Raw genomic sequence first — 23,017 nt, forward strand, 5'->3', positions numbered from 1 at the left:
CTCTACTTCTGCTGTTTCACTGTTGATCAGCTTTCCCTCTCCTGGTTTCCTAGTGATCTCAAGATTTGGGGGAATTGAATAAGTAAATTCTTACCGCAAAGAGGCCAGGGATTCTTGAGTCAAAAATAATGAGTCTAATGGTTTGACCAGGGATTAGATAGAAGACATAAGTAGAAGGGGTTATAATATATTTATTTCTCCTTATGCTGGATGGTTTGGGGCTTGGTACTTTTGATATAAAGTAGAGTATCCCCTGTATACATTAAAATGGTTAAAATGGTGAATTTTATATTATATGACTTTACTGCAAAAAGAAATACCATACACATACTATCCCTAATTCTCTTGAAAGGCGTAGATTTTACCAAGTAAGTGAGCTGATTGCCTATGTCTGGTATGTACTTGCTGAGATTCCACTTTCAAGAATGGACTTGTAAGGCGCTCCTCTGTGAAGCCTCCTGGTCTCTCTGCTCTTTGCTCCTCCGCATGCCTCTGCTTAGTACTTCTTTTCTTCAGCCTTGTACCGTAGTTGGTTTCACGTATGAAAACCCTCCCAAGAAGGGGATAGAGGAGTGGAAGGGAAGTGTCTGTGAAGGGAGAGGAGACTGACTAACTGGCACCAAGTCTGGCCCACTGAGTGTTCCGTAGCTGTGGAAAACACCCTGGGATCCCAATGCCCACCGCCACGGCTAGCTTTCAGGGGAGCTAGTCCACTTGCAGTGCTCCCAACCAGAGCAAGTAACTCAAGCACAGACAAGAATTGTAGCACAAAACTTTCCTAAAATTAAAGACTAGCAGAAAGGAAATAAACCTAGAAAAGAAAAAAATAAAGAATAAAAATGAGTTGAAGCACTGATTTCTGATTGTCATAGCTCATTTGGCTTCTTGCTCCTAAGATGATAGCTAGTATGGCCTCCAACTTTACCTATCTCTGCTGGCAGGCAGGTTTTACTTCCTCCCACAGGAACCCCTTCAACCTCCATTACAACCAAAGCTCAAAGAAAACCAGCCTAGAGATTTCAAACTTCAGCCCTGGGGACCCTCCCTCTCTGATTTGGTCACCAGCTTCTGAGGAAGTTTTCATTTGGTGACTTGTGGGAACTGACACAATAGATAACGATGCACCCCCTTCATCCCAGGAGCTCTTGATCTTGTTACTGTCCAACAGACCCCACAAGCAGTGGCTGTGCACCTAAATCACAAGTCAGATTCCTGGGTCAGTGGTCTTCAATGAGCATTAGAATCATGAGGCCTGGGGGTGGTGGAGATATGTACTTTGAAAAATACTGAAAAATACTGATGGTAATATTCAGTTTGTAAATTGGTCTGGCTCCACTACAGACCAATTTCATTGGAATCTCTGTGGGTGGTGTCTGGCATTTTTATAAGCGTTCTTAGGAGATTCTGATGCATATTTATGATTGAGAATCTCTGCAGTAGGCTGAAGTACCTTGGGGGGCTGCTTGGAACACCCCCTAATCCTATACTGACCCCTTCCATGCCCAGAAATAATTGTTTCATGGACTAGAATTGATTGGGAGACATGTTTCACAGTTTCACTCAGTAGCACCTGGCAGTTTCTGCCCACTTACTGTACCCCAAGGACTGTACCAACTCTTCATAATAACACTCTATCCAGAGGTGGATACTCTGCTTATTATCATCCCCATATTATACAAGGAGTTCAGGTTACTTGCTCAAGGCCACACAGTTGCTTTGTCATGCTAACTAATATTGCCTTATTCTATGCCAGAAATGTAGGAGAAGGGGCTCAGAAACCAGTGATTCCAGGGTAGAGAGACACGCCAAGAGTAGGATAGAATGAAGTCATCTTCTTTTCCTTGGTCGTATTGATTGGTTTTCTCTTTTTCTCAGTCCCACATGTAGTATGGGAAATTTCAGATTTCGGAGGGGAAACTGGATGAAAGCTGGAGGAGCATCATAAAGAACTCCCTCATGGAGTCAGCTGACACATCCTTAGAGAAATGAACAACAATTTTTGTTATATATATCAAGTTGCTGGTGTCTCATCCCCTTTAAATCAAACCCTGTACTCAGTCTTTTGTACCCAGGTAAGAGTGGTTGATTAAAGTGTTCATTGTTTGGGGCTCATATTTTCTTGTCAAGGTGGAAAATTTGTTTTAGTTTGTATGTTTGTTTTGAGCTTGAAATAGAAAATAACAGTAGTCGAATGGTAGGTGCGTTTTCATTTGGAAAGTACTTCTGAGAATTCTAATGAAAATATCAAGGTTCTTTTACAGGAGTTCCTGATTTTTGGCATTGGATGTATTTTTGAAAAGTTCTTTTTTCCTCCTCCCTCCCGCCCTCCCTCTTTCTTCCTTTCTAAATCAACTTATATTTTACATGGGCTAAAGGAAGCTGCTATTTAAAGGAATAACTTGGTAAATCCTCCAAGACTGCCAACCTGATTTTCTCTTTTTGGTAAATGCGTGTGTGTGTGTGTGTGTGTGTGCACGCGCGTGTGGTGAGTATTTGTTTTTTAGTGTTAGGCTTGATTTACATGAAGTCCACTGAAAACCTAGAAAAATGGATAATTACATCTGGAGAATTCAGATCTTACTTTAAAAGTTCAGTTTCTATGATACATTTATAGGAGGAGGCTAATTTCTTTGGACTGTAGTTTAAACCACTCCTCCTCTGTCTTTACCCCTCCTTTTGTCCACCAATTCCTAATACGTTTATATGAGGAACAAGAGCTTCCTCAAATAATTCTCTGAAAGATCTACTTTAAGTAAATAGAATGTAAATATGACTGCCAAAACCAGATTTAAAATTAGTTAGAAGAGTGTCTTTATGAAATACTTACACAGTTTGAAGGAGCATGAAGAGTAGGGGATGGGATTAAGTGGGACTAGGGGCACATTTGTCTTCATGGGTGTAGACTCAGAGAAAAGGGGACCCGAAAATGGGAACCTTCATCTTTCCTTCAGACTATAACCTGAATACTTCCCTCTACCAAACACTCAAACCATTTTAGTTTTTGGAAGAGTAAGTGAAGAGTCAAATTTTCTTTTCTCATTATGACCATAGGAGTTGGTCCATAGGTAAATTAGGACAAGGAAGTTAAAAATTAAAGGAGAGAAAACCTCTCAGAACAAAAACAATAAAACCCATTTATCCTCCTCTCAGAATTTCATCCACGTAAAGGTGTATATTACAACAAGCATTGTACCTTTGGAAAACAGACAACGTGCTTAAATTACACCTGCTTATATGTTCTCAGAGTGAGTGAAACTATAGTTCTCAATTTATTTTGATGTCTCAGTAGTCATCAAAAATAAAAAATACTATATTACATTAAGAATATAGTATAATTCTCAGGAAAGAGCCACTTTCAAAGAAGGACATAAACAGCTGCAGGAAATCAGTTCCAATGAATTGGTATCCTATGTCAGTTATTGTTCAAATACTCTGGGACATTCATGTCTATTTTTTTTTAAATGGTTTGAGCATAACTCCTTAATTCAGTTTAGGGATAGGATCTTAAATACCCATTCTTATTTAAAGTCTTTTTTTTTTTTTTTCACAAATTGATCTACCTTTTTCTTACTTTCTTTTCTGATCTGCTAGCTCTATTGTTTAAATTATTCCTCTTTTGCCATTTTTTATTTCTCAAGGAATTATTTCAGTTTTGTGGAGTAATATTGGGCCAGGATTGCAGTTGAGATATTTTGCTTTTAGAGTAAATAATAATGTGACTCATTCTGTGACACATTGGGATTTGGATTCTTTTGGGAAGATCTGTCATTAAACATAATAAAAATTCCTACCTGTCTTACTTCTGTTAGTTATTCATTTCTTTCTTTTCTTTTCCTTTTTCTTTTTTTTTAGGTGAGGCAACCCTTGGTTGACCTCACAGATTGCAAGGACCTTGTTAGCTTACAATCCCTTATCTTTTTTTATTTTTTACATCTATAGCACCTGGTCTTCCTAGGTGGTCTCCCATACAAGTACTAACCAGGCCTGACCCTGCTTAGCTTCCAAGATAAGATGAGATCGGGTTTGTTCAGGGTGGTATGGCCGTAGACAGTTATTCATTTCTTGACTTTCACAGTTGCAGATCTATCAAAGCCTGGACCACATTTTTACAAACATGTTTCACAGGACTGGGTTTGTAGAGGCTCATGGGAAGCTCTTCCTTGTAGAGCCTGGGCCCTCCAAGCAAAAGCCACCATACAGCAAAGCCATTTCCCTGTGGTCACCTGACTGACCCAAAGTTACCTGAAGCCTATAGACCTTGAATTATAAATAGGATTTTAAAAATGAGAGTGTACATGATAGGTTTAACATAAAAGAAGGTGGTTGGTTTTTAAATGTAAGTATAGGATGGATGGGTTGTATGTGCAAGTTCAGCCTAGCCCCCAAATGCCTGGCCACTCTCAATAATGGCCATGGCTCTACTCAGTTAGGTCCATTATAGGAGCCCTCTGGGCTCTGTGAGGGCAACCTGAGGAAAGGACGTGCCCTCTAAACTGCGTGTGACCAATGAATCTATTAGCACTGCCTGATGGGACTGCTGTCCTTCTCTGAATAGGTGATCCATCCCAGCATTCTTTGGGGCCGTGCAGGTTTCAGAGAACCCCTTCCTTTCTTTTCCTTTACTGGGAACTCTGCTGACAATGAGAAGAGCTGAGACTCTCAGGATCCTGGGGTGTGCTCTCTCCTGCTCCGCCACACTGTGTCTAGGGGCAGCAATAATTACTTTGTTCATCAGAGGAGTCTTTGCTTAGTTTCATCTTCAGAACTAGGAAATGCAGCAAAAATAAGGTCATACCTAGGACATGAGCTTTTTCCTGGTGCAAATGAGTTCTTTTCAGGGTGGCTGGGTCATTTCGAGGGAGCTTCTTCAGCACAGTTAGGAGCTCATACTCTGAAAATTTCCCCTTGGGATTCTGTGTCTTTTATAGTGATCCTCTAGTGCCCCCCGTAAGTATATATTTTTCTTTTTTCTTATCTTTATTTTAAAAGTAGCCCGTAGCCCATAGTATCCTCATTTACTCATCCAAATCACCTGTTGGGGCTTGTTTGCTTTCTCTGGCTCTGTGGTGACCACAGCTTTGCCTCCTCTTGAAGACCATATGGGCCAATAGGACAGATGGAAGACAACATAATGCATGGCTAGGTTTGCTTTGTATGTGTGGGAGGATCACGTGCTGGAGGGCACTAATCTTTATTTCGACACCAGGAGCTCTGAGATGGCAGCACTGAGTGACTCAGCATTTCATGGCCTGCCCCCAAAATGAAGGAGGTTTGAGGCTGCTGGGCTGCTGAGTCACCAGAATTAGGATTTTCAAATGAAGAAAGAGAAGGAAGACCTCTGGCCAGGCAAAGAGTTGGCTCTAAGGTAAGAGAGTTGAAATACCCGTGGTGGGTCTTGGGCTTTTGGTTTGTGATCGGTTGGGGATGCTTTTGCACCAGCCAAGGTACGTTACTGAGTGTCCTGCTTAGCCTGGGTGGGTGTGGAGGGTGATTTGTTCTAAGTTCTACCACAGAGGAGGCTGGGACAAGGGCAACGTTGAGGGGCTTGGGAGAGTGACAGTCTTTTAAAGATCTTGTTGCCTGACCTTGGTCAACTGGAATCCCAGTAAAGAAATGGAGTAAAGGTCTCTTTCCTTCTTCCCGCCTCCCCGCCCCTCTCGTTTTTCCGTCCCTTTGTTTAGTGCCTCAGTTTGCCAGGCACTATATCAAGTGCTTCATTAGAGCATCATCATTTAGGTATGAAGACTGGGGGCTCTGGAGTGAAAGCACTTAGATTTGAATCCTGGTTCTGCCATTTACTGGCTGAGTGACAAATAACCTTCTTATGCCTCAGTGTCCTGTGTGAGGTGGAGGCAATAATAGTAACTACTTCATAACATTGGCATAAGTAGATGAGTCGACACATTTAAAGCACTTTAAATCAGTGCCTGGCATGAAATAAGCACCCAGTAAGTATTCAGTAAGTATTAGCTGTTATTATTCTCAGCTCATTTAATTATTTGAGGAAAACTTTTTCTTTTCTTTTTCTTTTTTTGCTAAGGACACTGAGGCTCAGGAAAACAATGTGTATCAGAGGCAATTTCCAAACACTTGTTTATTTGTTTCCAAACCTCATGTTCTTCCTTCCACTTTCTGCCACCCTTGGTTGTCCCCTGGTTGTCTCTGAGGCTGGTGCATCCTGGCTAATTCAACCCAAAGGGTTTTAAAAAAATGAACTCAGAGCATTTCAGCAGAGTGACAGGGCAACTAAGGTCTCTTGACAGAAGTTGGAATGAGGTTAATCACTTCTTGTTTAGGCCAACAAGAGATGCTTTCTGCTCTTATTTCCCATCACTGGAGTATTATGTTTGCAAATGGCATTTTTAGGAAGCCACCTCTCACCTCAAAATAAATATCCCTCCCTGTTCCTTTTCCTCCAGGAACTGACACCTAAATTGGTATCTTAAACTGAGAGAAATATCACACCTATTTTAGTGGGATGACTTCCAGGAATAGACTGAATATAATAGGTGTCATTGTTGGAAGTGCTGGATTCCTGGTGAGAGCTCATCCTCATGAAAGTTCATTTGTCATTGCATAAGGGAAGTTCAACACAGGTGAATGGTGACATCTTTTGTTCACTGAGACATGCAGTCTCTCAGTCTTAACAAATAATTAAATTGATTCCATAGCCTTGCATGGGATCACTCAACTTGTATTTATTAAGCTCCTACTATGTGCTCAGTATTGCACTGGGCCCTGTGAAATAAGAGACAAGTTATGCTAAGGAGTATAACATACAACCTGTGCCTTCCTGGAGTCTTCAGACTTTTTAGGGCAATGAGATGTTTCAATGGTGTTGCAAACTCAAATGCCTTCAGGACCAGGCAGGATTTGTGACTGTTGGAAGCAGTGGGGTTTGAAATAATGGTGAGTAATGGGGGCTGGGGTGAAATGGAGAGTGTAACTTCACCCCTTCCACTTCCTGCAAGGTGTTCAAATTCTTCAAATTCAAATCTAAGACGACAAAAGGCTCTATGGCCACATAAAGCTGGTCTGAAGCTGATCTTGCCCACAGCCATCAGTTTTGACTCTTATTTAACAATATGATGTAATATTAACTCAAGTTTGTGGAACTCAATTTCATTATGTTGTAATCAAGTCTCATATTGATTAATTTAAGGAATTATCTGATTATACACCAAAATACTGTTATTTCTCTAGGTTCCACGAGGTAAGAAATAATGTAGTTCTGGGGCCAAGGGCCAAGAATGTATTTCTGACATTAAGTAAGAGGAAGTCTATGTGGAGAAGAGGTTTGGGAGAAGTGAGGAAATTGGAGTCTAATGAAGGATATGTGAATGGAGAAGAAGAAAATAGCCGTTAGGGATATCTTATGAAGTATCTTAAATTCTGGGCCTGGTATTTTAGACTTAGCGCTGTAGACAATAAGAAACCATTAGAGTTTTGGTATGAGAAAGCCGACTGTTAATCTAATGATCTTGTTCAGGGTGGTTTGGGAGTGGGTAGAGGGTGGCAGCAGGGAGACTATTGAAGAAGTCTGGAAATTAGGGTAATAGAGCCTAGACGGTGTGGGAGGGTCATAGAGGAAAAAGGGACTCATTAAACCTCACTAGGCAACTTTTTTTAATGGTGCTTATTTTAATGGTGTGTGTGTGGCAGGGGATGGGGAGTCTGGCTCCTTTAAAGAAGACACTGTTTAGTCAGAAGGCCTGGGCTGAGTTGCAAAATGAAGGTGAACTATTTAATCATCAGGAATGAAGTATTGATTGAGACAATAATTACCCTGCAGATAAAAGGACACAGTGTACTTCATTTCGTAGACTCACATTCATATCTACATTCTTTAAGACATGAGGTGAAATGAGCTCAGGAACAAAAGAACAAAATAGAGGAGGCCGGGTAAAACATTTTGAAGAGAGATTTTTTCTTGGTGTCTTTTTTGTCAGTAGGGCCAGATAGGGAACAGAATTACTGGGAATTGGGGTACTGTGAGGCAGGGTAGGTGCTCAGAAGCAATGGGAGCCATCTCTTGGATTTAGTTTTTTGTTGTTGTTGTTGGTACCTCTGAATCTTGTTACTATTTTGAAGATCTCATTGTTGTAAATAGAATTGAGGATTATCAAAGTACACATTATTTGTTTAAGAATTACATGGGAAGAGAAGTGCAGGAATGTACCATGTCCAGTCATATAGGTCTGAACTGAACGAACCACTTCACAAGGATGCAGCATTGTCACTAAGAGGCTCCCACCCAAGTGGGGGGTGGGATTCAGATAAATGAAAGAACCTCTGTAGACCTGCCTTGTCACCACCAACCGCTTGGGGTCAAAGAAGGTCAAAGAAATTGTTATGATCAGAGGTCGCAGTGGAGATAATGGTGATTTTGAAAACACAACACCTGATTTAGGAAAGAGAGAATACAGAAGAAATTTACAAGTTTGACTATGGATAAGTTCAGTTTTAAAAAGATGGTGCAAAGGTCAAAGGGAAATGTCCAAGAGAAGTTAGGAATGTAGATCTGAAGTTTGGCTGGGAGGTCAGGGCAGGAGAAACCAAAGGCAGCTATAGATTTTGCAGATATATATTTTTGTTAATCATCTGAATAGAAGTGGCATTTGAAGCCATAATAATGGATGAATTTCTGGTGGAGAGAGTGTAGAGAGAGAGACCGAAAGAAATTGGAGCTTGTTGATTCATTCCATATTTGAGAGTCCCCTGTGTGTTCGCCACAGGCCAACCATTGGGCAGAGATGAGGCCCACAGGAAGGGAGCAGCAGGAAAAGGAGGTTACAAAGCTTGTTGAAGAATGGGGTAAGAGGATCGGGATAGAACCCAATAATGTCTTAGAAATCAAAGGAAGAGAACTGAGTGGAAAATGAGCTAATTAACAGTGACAAATACTGCAAAAGAGTAAAAATTAATGACTGAGAAAATGCCTGTTGGATTTTACAAGGAAGACATTGATTTACCTTGGAGCTTATATTGTTCCTGATCTTAGAGGAAAAGTTTTTATCTTTTCACTATTGAATATATTAGATATGGGTTTATCATATATGGCCTTCATTATGTTGAGGGACGTTCCTTCCGTACCCTATTCATTAAGAGTTTTTATCATGAAAGGATGTTGAATTTTGTCAGATGCTTTTTCTGCATTTATAGAGATGATCATAATGATTTTTATACCTAATTTTGTTAATGTGGTGTATCACGTTTATTGATTTGCTTATGTTGAATTATCCTGTATCCTAGAATTATTATTATTTTTTTAATATTTTATTTATTGTTATTATTATTATTTTGTATCCCAGAATTAAAGCCCACTTGGTCATGGTGTACAATCCTTTTAATGTGCTATTGAATTTGGTTTGTTAATATTTTGTAGAGGATTTTTGCATCTGTGTTCATCAAGGATATTGACCTGTAGTTTTGTTTTTGTTTTTCTTGTAATGTCCTTGTTTGGCTTTGGTTTCAGGGTAATGCTGACCTTGTAAAATGAGTATGAAAATGTTCCCTCCTCTTCTATTTTTTAGAAGAGCTTGAGAAGGATTGGTATTAATTCTTTAAATATTTGTTAGAATTTACCAGTGAAGCCATCTGGTTCTGGATTTTGTTGGGAAGTTTTTGATTATCTCTGCTTTCTTTTTTTTTTTTTTTCCATTTGCATGGAAATTTTAGACATTTTGAAGTATCATATCTCAATGGTTAGAAACACACACTTTGGAATCAGGTTTGAGTTCCAGCTGTGTGAACTTGGGCAAGTTACCCAACCTCTCTAAGCCATAATTTCCTCATCTGGAAAATGGAGGGTGACAATACCTGCCCGAAGGGACTACTGAGAAGAATAAATGAGATCAAGCATGTAAAATACCTAGTATAGTGCCAGGCATGTAGTTAACACTTGGTAAGTATTAACAATGATTATTATTTATCTTGAAAATTTTAGGCCATCCCAGACTTGAGTTAGAATTAATATTCTAGCACTTCTGGCCTTCCTTGGCTTTCAATGCCTGGTAAAGAATGTTGACGCTGGAGACCCAATTGCTGTGCCACCTGTCCGATGTGTGATCTTGGGCAAGTGACTTACCTTTCTTTTTGGTACCAGTTTCTCATCTATGGCAAGGAGATAATAATAGTACCTACTTCACGTTGTTGTTGAGATTAAATGAGTTAATATTTTTTAAGTGCTAAGAACAGTACTTGCCACATAGTAACTCCAGTGCAAACATTTGTCATGTAAATAAACATTTGTCAAGTAAATAAAAATGAGTTTCTTCTGTGTTGCTGTTGCTGGATTTTTTTCCTGCAGTCATGACATCTCATCCTCTCCTGCATTCATCCTGGCAAGGAGAAAACTCCTCACTCAGTGCCTGCAGTAGTGAGGAGGTCAATATCTTAAAAGAAACTGACCTTTATCTGCCTTAGAGTGTCATCTCTATGAAAGGTGATTATACCCAAGAATAGGGTAGATAATCTAGCTGTCTGCTTGGAATGATACAGGAGCAAACTTTCCCTTAGTGCCAGAAAAGCAGATTCAATATACTTGCACACTGAGTCTGCCTTGTTGTTTGTACTGCTAATTTTCTCATTAACTTCAAGTGGCATGTTATTCTAACTAAACTGGCCCCTCTTGACTAAGCAAAGAGTCTTGAGTTTGTGTGCTTAATGTAAAGTTGACACATTCTTGTCTGTCTTACCCTTTTTGGCTAAATTAGGAAATGGGGGATTAGTTTGTAAACCTTGGGAATTAAAGTCAATTTGGCATGCTGCGAAGACAAAAGCAAGTGTTAGGCAAGGATCATCCAGTGTCTCTCTGCTGCTAACTGCTATTGCTTTTATTCATAACATAACTCTGAGTTACACAGAAGCAGTTCTTTGACACCTGTCAGACCTACCCAGTCTCCCAAAGACCTGGACATTTCATTATCTTTGGATTCATTTTGGAGAAACTGTCCCCCTCTACCCCCGCCTCCCCGCCCCGAGTCCTCAGCTCAGACAAAGCTTTCTTCTGGCCTCTTATGATTCTTGCTAAGTTAAACTGATGACCTTGGAAACACCACATGAAGACTCCTTAAGTGAAAATTACATTTCAATGCTTGGAGGATGATCAAAGCTACCTTTAAAATGTTCATGCCTTAAGTACTTTGTGAAAGTGTGTCTATGAAATAAAGCATCTGTGCAATGACAGAGCGGTGCCTTTTCCCCTGCAATTATCCTCCTGGGATCACTCAATTCGTTTCAGTCAGTCTTATCCTCACCTTGGAAAATGTATCTTTCCACAGGGTCTGGACAAGCTAAAGCAGATCCTTGCTAATGCCAGGCCTCCAAACTCCTCATTTCTTTCCAGAAATGACTCACAGCCAGACACTTGACTCTGAAATTCCCAGGTGACGCAATCCTTCTTTGCATTCCCTCAACTGCCCTGAAGTGAGGGACCAGAATGTGACATCTTTATAAACTTGCTGATAGCTTTCCTGCTGCTACCCAGAGTCGAGAGTCTGGAAGACTGTGTGTGTGTGTGTGTGTGTGTGTGTGTGTGTGTGTGTGTCCCAGATCTGGAATTTGGCTGATTCTGTATTTTAGTTTCAGGTTTCCTTAACTCCATCTTTTGATAAGAGGTACTTTTGTGGGGCAAGCTTCTCTCTAGGTAATATCCTGGTTCTGCTTTTGTGAGGCCAGTTTCTTGGCTGGAGACCAGCAAGGCCATCTAGAAATCAGATTTCTCCAGAACAGGCCACTGCTTTCCTTTTTCCTTTTTTACCAACCAGAATAACAAAAGGGATATTGATTTTATCTTTGCTTTAGGGGTTTACTAATAATTGTTCTGAACTTTGTGGTATCTTAAATTTGGCAGACCATGTGGAGTTTACAGATGAAACCACAAGTGTCTCCGTAATCCTGAGGGTACATTCTCCAAATCACATATAGCATTGGTTTTTCCTAGTGAGAGAGGAAATGGGACAGAAATTGTGTGGTTAGATATTACTGCTTGCGTAGGAGTTTTGTGGCATTATTTAGCTTGGGCCATTGAGAAATATCCCTAATCATCTCCATCTATGGTCAATAACTTCATATACTTAGGTGCAGTCACCTAATTTGACATATATGGATCAATATATTGTTCTCAAAGCTAATTTAACAAGGTTTATATCTTCTTGTTTATATTATATGGCTTTCATTTAAAAAAATCTAAGATTGTAGGGGAGGGAGGTACATTTCCTACTACAGAGGGTATTAAAAAGCCCCATGTGGGGCCCAGAACAAAGTCTCAGATTGGGGAGGAGTCACACAAGATTTACAGGCAAAGATGGCAGAAGCGAATTTCATGTTGTACCTAATTTTGGGACATATGAAGGGGTGCTACATGAATGTGCATCTTGGCCTCACATATGCAGCCTGATCTCAAACCCCTCTCTGTGTCAGACCACAGAAAAAGGATGGCGAACACTTTTGATTAGTTCCCATGTGATATTTTACAGAAGATATTGTTTACACTCTTTAAATGAAACCTTTTCAAAGAATGAGAGTTCATATATTAAGTCTCATTAGGTTGGATGTACTGTTTGCTCTAATAACTCAGCTAACACCAAGTGATGAGAGCTGCAATCCTTAATCATATCAGTGACAAAGGTCCTGAGACACTGAATAGCAGTTGCAGTTGCATTGCTATGGATTACCCATGTATATAGGGGGTGAGTGGTGTAGGGCTTTTTTTTGGTGGGGGGGGGGTGTGTGGCGGCACTAGCATTTATCACACATATTGTGTGACAATCTCCACTAAATGCATCATATACATTTTCTCATTAACTACTTAAAGCAATCTCAAAGGGCAAGATTTATCACCATTTCACAGATTAAACCAAGGCCTAGATTATTGGCAAAGGTCACAAAGCTGATAAGAGATTGGAACTGTGCGTCCACTCAAACACCTGCAAAAAAACACTGTTGCTGGCCCACTGCCGGATTATAAGCTGAATACAGTTTCCTCATACTATTCTAATGAGATATATTTTAAATAAAAGGCCTTGTACCCAGTGGGCTCACTAAGATTTGTTAAAAAATAAAGTCATTTTCCAGAGCCGATAACACCACTCCTCAGGGCAAGATCAGTATTGTATCTTCCAAACAGATCTAAGGAGTTGTTGAGTATTTTATCCCACATTACCAAAAGAGAAAACTATTCTGAATTAGTTTGGCCAGGTAATGATGAGCATTTTTAAAAAGATATCTCAGTGAGGTTTAGGGGGGCTGTCCACTCCTTTGTGGGCTATCACGAACTAGTGGGTCTACCAGCAGACCCCTCTCATGACTCAGGTTCCAGGCAGAACAGTGCCATCTCTTTAAAAAAGCTCTCTGAATACATCCATTCATAGTTTATAGGCACATTTCAGAGGGCAGAACTGGTCCTTCAGCGAAACCAAGTCACCATGATATTGAGACCAGACTATCTCCCATTATAGTAATTTCTAACCAAATTTTACCTTCCCTTCCATCTCACTCATGAAGTATGGGCAAACTGTTCATAATGACACTGTATTTCAGCTTTATAATCCCCACTGATTAACACAGAAGAATTACTTTTCCTTAAGCTCTGCTTTTTCATTCTTGGGCATAAAGTTTTGGAAATAATAATCCGTGTACAATCTAAATCAACCGACCACATCTCTACCTTCCCACACCCATGTAAGTGAGACAAAAGAATAAAGATAAAGGCGGGGAAGAAAGAATGATGGAAATGTTTATTGAGATTGAAATGGAACACTGTTCTCTTTGATGAGTTAACAGCACAGTGTAAGAGGCTGGTTACAAACTGACTCCAAAACAAAGATGGCCTGCAGTTCATGAACAGCTCTGCCAACTCTAGTGCCTCAAATCAGAGAAACCTGCCAAGGGGTAAAACCATTCAGCTTAAGATAAATTACTGACTCAACTGCATTTATATTCATATTTATTTCCTTATAAACAATACTACTATTTGATTTTAAAAACACTGAATTACCGGTTCAGATTTATGATAATTACATGCCAATTCAGTATCATTCTTTTGTAGATTTCAAATGCAGGCGGTCGATACAGAGCATTTATTTACTTTTCAATGATCTTTGGCACAATTTCTGGTTTCTTAAATACAAAAGCACAGGCTTAAATTGGCTACTCAATACTGCAGAAACACGAGTATTTTGGATCTCAGTGTAAATACAAGTTTATGTTAAGCATTATTTACAAGATGTGAGCTAAAGCACAGACTTTAATAAGCTATCTTCATAAATTAGAATGACAAGCAATGGATTTTAATGAGCACAGCCAAGATTACTAGACTACTAGTCAGCCAAGATTACTAGACTACTAGTCACAAGGAGATAACTGCCTTACAATGGAAGAAGTTTCCTGAACCACCGATTGGTCTCATGTCCTGGGATTTACTCTGCAAGAATCCAGGGTAGGGATAGTGTTTTTCTGGTCAATGTGGCTTGTTCAATCCATTAAATCCCTATTAAAATACAACTTAGCTGGTAGCTTGCCACTGTTGTTTGGGCCTTGATGGGTACAAAGGGCACAGTACTGTCATTTTTAAGTGGGCATAACTGACCTTGGAACAATGTAGTCTTCCAGTTGGATAAAAACACATCCAGCCTTATGTGAGTGACACCTTTGTATGTAATCTTATAAAGAGCCAATATGGATTCCCTCCCAGCAGTAGAATCTGAAAGTTGTAATGAATGGCTATGCCACCTCAGAGCATCACCATAATACATCTCTGCTTTGGGTCTGATACACAGACATGAAACAATCGAACAACATTTCTCACTCTAGTGCTCCTGAGAGAGGAATTCTGATAAGCCCCAAAGTAGATCTGGATTGGAATCATAGTTATTATTCAAGTATAAGGAAAGCTCTTTATTTCACATTGACAGTTCAATTCTGATCTCTGTCTGGCAAATTATATGAAAATAATATATACATATATATATCTAGCTCTATACTGAACACTGATTTTATAGTTACCAGTGTCCCAATACAGTACATTGAAAAGAGAACCCTTCTCCCTTCCCCCTAAACCCGACATCTTTCTTAAAACTGTTATTGCAGAACTGTGCTGGTCTGTTTTCTTTCAAAGCAGTTTCTTTGAAATTGGCTGGAGATGAGTTCAAAATGGACAACTTGGCACATTAACTAGAGGAGGGGGATGGTTTAGATACATTAAAATCCATAAAAACGTGAGACATCAAAGGAAATCCATGCCAATAGAAAGCCCGAGTAAAAATTTGTAGTCAATGACAGAATATTTTTTAAAAAACCCTAACACCAGTCTGTGCATGAGAAAGTAATTTCTCTTTCACATCTGTTAACCTATTCCAACAATAGCAACTCTGTCATAAAATTTTAAAACTCCAGATAATACAGCTTTCCTTTTAGTCAATTTCATTTTATCTTACACTACCCCCAAATCCTAGAACCTGGAGAGTGAAAGCTGTGAATCCAAATATAGAAAATAATCTGGAGGTCTGTATATCAGGTCAAATGTACAACTGGCCACTAGTGTTTTTCTTTTTCCTTAATGTTTGAATTTGCTAAGAGATGTCCTTTATTATTCCCAGTCATCTGAAGCCAGGGGCTCTAGAACTGTGAGGTCTGGGTGAATGAGATGGTGTCAGATTTGTCTACAGCAAAGCCTCCGTTGACATACGACTTCTTGGTGTCTGAGTCTTCATTATCGAGCGTCGCAGATTCCACAGCAAAGGGGTTCACGAAGTTGACGTCGGACGAAACACTCATCTGCTCCAGCTCCTTCTTAGAGAGCTTCTCCACGATGCCTGTCCCAAAAGCATCACCGAGGACATTCACCATGGTCCTGAACCGGTCTCTGGGGAAGGGAGAGAGTGAGTCAGACAGCAGGCCCAGATTTCTTTTTCCTTCACCACTGGAACAAAGAAAGGACTTGAAGCATTATGTTAAGCAAATGCAGAAGGGGCTGTCCTCATGGCTGGCTGGCTAGAGGCTCCTCTTCTTTCAGGCCTGGGGCAGAAGGTGGTTCATAGGGACAGATGAGCAAATAGGCTCCCCCAGGCCTGTGCTCCTAATAAGTCACAGTGATTCCCCTAGATTCATCACCATCTCCCTAAATTCTGCTTTCTTCCCAAAGAAATGTGAACAGTCTTCCAGTCTTCACAGATATTTTGGGGGAGCTGAAGGAGGGTCAAAATTCAGTAAGACTTTCACCTCTAACCTCTGTCTTGTGGGCATTTCCGGGCTCTCTTTTGGCTAAGGTGAGAGAACTTGGATGAGGGGGGTGGTGTGTGTGTGTGTGTGTGTGTGTGTGTGTGTGTGTGTGTGTGTGTGTCATTTCTTTACCAGACTATGTCACTCCAGGAGTAAGCCATCAGGGAAGTCACAGAGCTCAGGTCAGAAAACAGGTCTGCCTGAGAATGGCTTGCTCCTTGAGGTACCCTCAGCCAGTTTTAACTCTCAGAAAGCCTGGAATTAGGAAGATATATAGGTAGAAAAGGCACAGTGGTGACAGGATGCTAGAGCATTGTTGGTAGGAACTATATACATGAATATGCTTGTGAAAACTATACCCGCAGGACAGAAAAGGTCAACAATGCTTATACATGTCCATTCTGGATGTCCTTGTTATTTAGAACAAGGCTACAGATTGAGCTAGACCCCAGTAAGGACCTGCTAGTGTCTTTTTATCCCATGGATCAGACTGGACCTTTGACTTCTCTGGGTGTCTTGGAAGTGAAGGTCACTGATTCTAAGAAGAATCAAGAAAAGGAGAGAAAAATCCACCAACACCGTTTGGAAAAAAAACTGAAGCACTGGCTTCACAAAGGTACCTACGATAGTTGAGTACCTTTGCAAGAAAGGTGCAGCCTCAGTTGGGCCTTGTAGAACCAGCTCGTTACTGAGAGAGCCCCACATGGCACAGCTTCCCAGGTATAGGAGCTTCTACCTTCTGGGACATGACTGTATCTTCAATCTGTCATGGAATGTTTCTGCTTTCCTTTCTTCCATCTCAGCTTTCACTTGCAAACTACATACACTGGATGCCCCAGTAAGCCTGGGCTGGTTCTGGGTGAAGGCTCACTATGAAGCTACACTTACCCCTAATGGCCAGAGGACAGAGCCAACCCTAGGTGCTGGAAGAACAATGAACAAAGTGGATATCAACCAAGGACAGAGCTAGGAACCAGGCTCATTCTAACTTTAACTTTGGGGGTCACAAAAGGTACATTCTTACCAGAACATATCACAGATATTATGTTTCTTAGCTGTGTGTATTTTGTGTGTGTGTGTGTGTGTGTGTGTGTGTGTGTGTGTGTGTGTGAGGGAGGGGCGGGGGAGAGAGATGGAGAGATGAAGGTGAGGGGGAGAGAGAGAAAGAAATAGACTTGTTGGTTGAGACCTGAATGGTGCAACTCATTGTAGTTATAACAATAAAACTTGCTTTTTATTGAGCATATACTGCTTGCCAAACACTATTCTAGACACTCCTCCCATATTAGCTCACTCAGTCTTTACACCAACAGAATCTTTCCCATCTCATGGATAATACCACTGGACCTCAGAGAAGTTAAGGAACTTATGCAATGTCAACAGTCACTAAGAAGACACTGAACAGGGAATCAAACCCAAATCAATCTTACCGCCAGCCTTTGCTTGTGTGCCTCTGATGGTCTGATGCTTGGAAAGACTGGCTGACTTTGAAACTATGAGGGTGACACAGGGCTGGGATAGGCCAGGGTGGTCTATAAGGTTGGGAATGACTGAGGCCTTGCTCGACTTGTTCACATTATTTTGTTTATCTCGTCCTATACTTGGCTCCTAATCTTGAGCATTACCAGGTATAATGAGCTAATAGAGATCACTGGCTTTTTAAAAATCACTACTTGAAGTTATGAGGAGTTAATTTTTAAACACGTTATCAGATGGCCTGGTTAGAGAGAAATTAAAGCAGCAACAGATGGCTAATTGGGCAATCTGAGGAGAGAATGATGACAAACTGCAGATTCTGCATGGCTGGGAAGCCCGCCTTCTCATCCGGCCGAGGCAGAGCAATTATTCCAACTCACAGGAGCCAGTCGACAGCGATGATCAGGGTGACATCCTCAGTGGGCAGGCCCACAGCACTCAGCACGATCACCATGGTCACCAGGCCAGCCTGGGGCACACCAGCAGCTCCAATGCTGGCAGCTGTGGCTGTAACACTGTAGCCAAAACACACCAGAGCAAAAAGAGTTAGATGCTCATTTCTTCCTTCAAGGCCCTTTGGCCTGAAACACTCATTAGTCCCAATGAGTGTTACTGCTATGTCCCCAAATTAGCCAGTCAGAATCTGTTATCTGCTAAGCATCAGCTTTGCCTCATTAGAGGGCTGTGGGAGACTGAGGGGAGCATGATCTTCCAGGAGGAGATATGGCAAATCACTCTAATGCAAGGAAGTGGAGAGGAACTGCATGAGTGGCATACAGAAAATGAGCAAGAGAGATATTCAAGAGGAAGACAAGAGTTTCGCCAACTGGGGTATTGATGGAAGGCTTTATCTACCCACCCATCTTAAACAAGGGCCAAAAACCTCTCCACCTGCTTTATTCTTCCATCTACTCACCCAGCCAATCATTTACTGAACATCTAGTATGTGCCAAGAATTTATGTGGCCTTGGAGGGTGGTAGAGGGATAGTGGTAGGAATGGATAGGCAAGTGCATTTCAGGTGAAAACAAACCTTGCAGTGTTCAAGCAGGTTTTATTAACTTTCTTGACATCACAAGACTCTTGATCTCTCTGGGAACTTCCCTGTAGGGCACTGAGTTGAGAAATGGCTATGACTCCTGTCCAAGGTACAAGCATTTATTCCTGCCTCCTCCTTTTTGCCAGTGGATACACTTTGTGCCAAAGAAAGTTAGCTCTGGAATCCAGGAGTGGCAGCAGAGTGAACTTCATTACTGTATATTTAGAAAGATCCCTCTTGGGCAGATAGAATGTGGCAGAAGGGAATTTTTCTCTTCAGAATATAGTTTTTCATCAGCACCTCCCTTATTTAAATCTGGTCATTTTGTAGGAAACAAGGGCTCACCATTCTCTGAAAAGTCTCTTGATTTGAGTCAGCCTAAGGGGACATCCACTATATTTTTTAGAGACGTCCTTACCTTGGGCCAAATCCTGAACTTCCTTCAGGATGCCACTGAGTTGAAAAGTGATGACGTAGAAAATGCCAATTTAAACTAGAAAAATCCCTGATTCTATCCTTAATCCATATATCTGTAGGCTTATGAAGCCTCAGAGTTCATATGAAGCTGATTCTGCTGCCCATTCTTCTGCCAGTGATATGTCACAGATGGTGTTCGAGGACATGGTTAAACTCAGGCCAGAGTTGTTTGACAAGTGTGTTTTTCTCCACTGCCTGTGGTCACTAATTTACAGTAAATTAGAGATATCTGGGGCTGTCTCAGTGCCTCTAAAAGTTTCAGGTCTGCATAATCCTTTAGATGTGTTCTGACTTAAGCACTCTTTGGAAAACCCAAGTTTATTTCAACACTGGTTGAAAAAATTTAAACTGGACGTACTGATGGATTTTCTTTGTCAGAACTGATTTGTGCCCGTGCCCACTGATCCCTCTTAGAACCTCCAACATATCACTGTTAACCATGTGGTGGTCCCTATAGCCCAAGGCTGGGCTTGAAACTCAAAATCCATTAAGTCAAAGAAAACTCTGCCCTTGACCTTGCTTATTAAACTCCAGATATCTGACTGGCTTTGGTCTGAAATATAAATCTTTAGATAGGGGAAAAATTTTTACTAACGATCTGTCCTTAGGCAGGTTACTTCTCTGAATCTCAATTCCTCGCATGTAAGATAGGACTAATATGTTTACTTTGCAGGGCTGCTGTGAAGATTACATGAGGTAATATATGTAAATACATGTAAAGCATCTAGTACAGCACCTGGATATAGTAGATACTTAAAAACTGATGCCATTTCTGCTACTTCAGCAGCTGCTACTACTACTTCTATTACCACTGCTGCTAGTATTACTGCTACTTTTTTCCTCCACGCTCTTCCCAGCACTTGGCATAGGCATAAGTTCCAGGCATAAAGTAAGTTCAAACAGTGTCCTAATACAGTACATTTTTAAATCTTTCCCAACCCTAAATTATAAAGTTATCAGCCAAGTATGAAATAAGAATACATCAGAGCAGGGAGAGGTTTTTACGTGAATATATTATTTAGTCCAAAGTTTATTCCTCTAGCAGTCAGGTTACAAAAAAAGAAAGATCTAGGAAACGTATGACTGAGGCAGAGGAAGGGACTTCATCAAAAAATGGCAAATACCCTAAAGAACTGGCACATTACACAACCACTACTTGGAAATCAGCTCAGTGCAGACAGGGCACCACAGCCCGAGGAAAGGGAGGTGGGAAAAGGCACTTGGAAGGATAAAAGTAACAACGACTGGTGGCCGTGGAACTTTCTCAGACACGAATCAAGGTTTCAGTTTTAACATACTTGCTGCTGTTCAAACTACAGGACTTTCTTTACTCAAGCTCTGCTGGGACGGCTTCTTTAGCCACTAACACCCTTTGCAGATCATGCAGCATCAGTATAGCTTCCCAGGTGATGTGCCAAATGGTATAGTGTGTACTTGTCTGTAGTTAATTTCAAGCAAACTGCAATAAAGACTTTATGATTTAGGCTTGGGAAAGATTTAAAAAGGTACTGTATTAGGACACTTTGAACTTACTTTATACCTGAATTTATACCTAGGCCAAGTGCTGGGGATATAAGAGTGAATTAACTCTGAAAGGTTCAGATTCTACCTTGTGTATGCTCAGGGACCCAGTTTAGTCTTAAACTTCCACTCCAAATTGAACTAAAGTCTCCGGTCAACTCTCATGGCAATCGAGACTTCAAAGCATCACTGCCCAGTAGAAATTTCTACATTGACAGAACCTGCTATGTCTGCTCTGTCCAATTTGTATGTGTGGCTTATGGCTACCATATTGAACAGTGCTGTTCCAGAGAAACAGCTCTGGCAAAATTCACTGACATTTTCATCATCTCCTTGAGCAGACAATTTCAGTCTTCATCTGACTATGATTTTCTGCAGTATTCGACTCCACTGACCATTTTATCCTTAAAAATCTCTGTTGTCTGGATTTCCATGATGCCATGGCTCTCTTCCCACCTTCCTTTCTTTCTCATTCTTCCTCTTGGGTCCCCCTCCTCTGCCTGCTCCTAATATTAGGATTTTCTAAGGCTCAATCCTTCATCCTTTTCTCTTTCCTACGAACTCTCCCTATGTAATGTCATCCATGTCCAATACTTATTGAGTGCTCACTAAGTGGGCACCATTCTAAGCATTTTATACGCATCATCTGACTTAATAATCACTACTCGCATAAAATGTAGATACCATTATTATCTCCATTTTATAGGTGAGAGAACTGAAGTTTAGAGAACCTAAGTAACTTGGCCAAGGTCACAGCTAATCATGGTGAAGCTCAGATTCAAACAGACAACTGACACACCATCAAGCTGATGACCCTTGATTTCTGTATCTCCAGAGACCACATTTCTCACTGTATGTTTCCACCTGGATGTCTTAAAGGCATTTCAAATATAATGTGTTAAGAAGTATAAACTCTTTAAAAAAAATTTTTTTAAGTGTTTTTTAAGAGGTGTTATTTTTTTTTATTAAGTTTATTGGGGTAACACTGAAGAAGTATAAACTCTTTATCCTCCTATTTATACTTGTTTCTCTTACACCTGGTTCTGTTCTTGTAAGTACCATCCACCAATCTAACCAATCCTGGAGGTCATCCTAGCCTTCCCCTGTCCTTCACTCTGAATCTAATTGATGCCTCTAGAATTCATTAGCTCTTCTCCATCCCCTGTGTCAATGCCTTGATACAGGCCTTTTCATACCTTACTTGGACTTCTGCAACAGTCTCCTAACTCGTCTTTCAGCTTATGGTTCCTGCCCCCATCTGGTCCATTCAACATATTTCCAGGGACTGTTCTAAAACGAAAATCTGTCCATAAAATGAAAGACTGTCTAAGCCACTTCCATGAGCTTCCCACACAAAGCCTTTCAAGATATTATCCCTGACTCATTTCTTTATGTTCTCTACACTGCACTCTTTGTGCCAGCCATATCAAATAATCAATGTTCCGTCACTAGGTCATGGTTACATCATAAGGTCCTGTACATGCTATTCCTTTTATCGAAAATGCTCTTAGCTTCCTTTTCTTCCTACAAAATTCTTATTCATTTTCTAAGACTTAGCTAAACTTGCCCTTCCTCACCTTTCCAGGTAGAGCCCACCCTTCCTTCTTTGGTGTCTTCAGTGCTTCCCACTCAAACCTCTATTATAACCATTATCACACCACTCAGCATCCATTTATGTATCTATATTACCCACCTACCTATTGGGAACCCCTTGAAAGCAGAGACTGGTCCTTAATCGACCTTGAGTTCTTGGTACTTACTCTGTGCCTAGCACCCAGTAGGTGCACTGAACTGCAAACAGAGTGATGTTTTTGGCTATCCAGACCCTGAAGCAGAGATCTTGCCTACCACGATTCCACTACTGATGATATCACTGTGTTCAGTCCTGGGAAGGGATTCTGTAGACCAAGAAAATCAGTCCACCTCTGAACCATTCTTGGTCTTCCTTCGTAGACAATTTTTACTAGAGGCAGTTCCAGTAACAGATGAAAATGAATGTGACACCATGCCCCACCTGATAGTGATGATCTTCCCAATGCCCAACTCCAAGCCATTCAACTGTGCAATAAACACAGCCGCCACTGCTTCGTAGAGTGCAGTTCCATCCATGTTGATTGTAGCACCCACGGGTAACACAAACCTAGTGATCCTTTTGTCTACTTGGTTCTTTTCTTCTGCACAGCGGAAAGTGACAGGCAGCGTTGCTGAACTGTGTGATAAAAAGAGAAAGGAACTTATGGCCTAGGAATGCTGGTCCTCAATCCCTGCCTGAAGAGACACCTCT

At 40.8% G+C, this 23,017-nt stretch overlaps 1 protein-coding gene, 1 long non-coding RNA gene and 1 pseudogene across 2 annotated transcripts in view; 1 reads left to right on the forward strand and 2 right to left on the reverse strand.

Moving 5' to 3' along the window:
- Nucleotides 1-1,875: 1,875 nt before the first annotated feature.
- Nucleotides 1,876-9,235, forward strand: LOC111730103. The gene is made up of 3 exons (XR_002776559.1): nucleotides 1,876-2,072; nucleotides 5,207-5,365; nucleotides 6,420-9,235. It is a non-coding gene; the product is annotated as an uncharacterized LOC111730103 (long non-coding RNA).
- Nucleotides 3,931-4,049, reverse strand: LOC111730111 (annotated as a pseudogene).
- Nucleotides 9,236-13,719: 4,484 nt separating the features above from the next.
- The window catches only part of SLC1A1 (solute carrier family 1 member 1), a 70,229-nt gene continuing 60,931 nt past the window's right edge, over nucleotides 13,720-23,017 (reverse strand). The window contains exons 10-12 of the mRNA XM_011376661.2: nucleotides 22,748-22,942; nucleotides 18,078-18,212; nucleotides 13,720-15,865 (exon numbers count right to left, since the gene is read on the reverse strand). Of these exons, the coding sequence (XP_011374963.1) occupies nucleotides 15,619-15,865; nucleotides 18,078-18,212; nucleotides 22,748-22,942 (577 nt within the window). The 3' untranslated portion in view covers nucleotides 13,720-15,618. The remainder of the gene's footprint in view (nucleotides 15,866-18,077; nucleotides 18,213-22,747; nucleotides 22,943-23,017) is intronic.

The sequence above is a fragment of the Pteropus vampyrus genome, unplaced genomic scaffold (genome assembly GCF_000151845.1).
Source record: "Pteropus vampyrus isolate Shadow unplaced genomic scaffold, Pvam_2.0 Scaffold301, whole genome shotgun sequence".
NCBI classification, from domain to species: domain Eukaryota; kingdom Metazoa; phylum Chordata; class Mammalia; order Chiroptera; family Pteropodidae; genus Pteropus; species Pteropus vampyrus.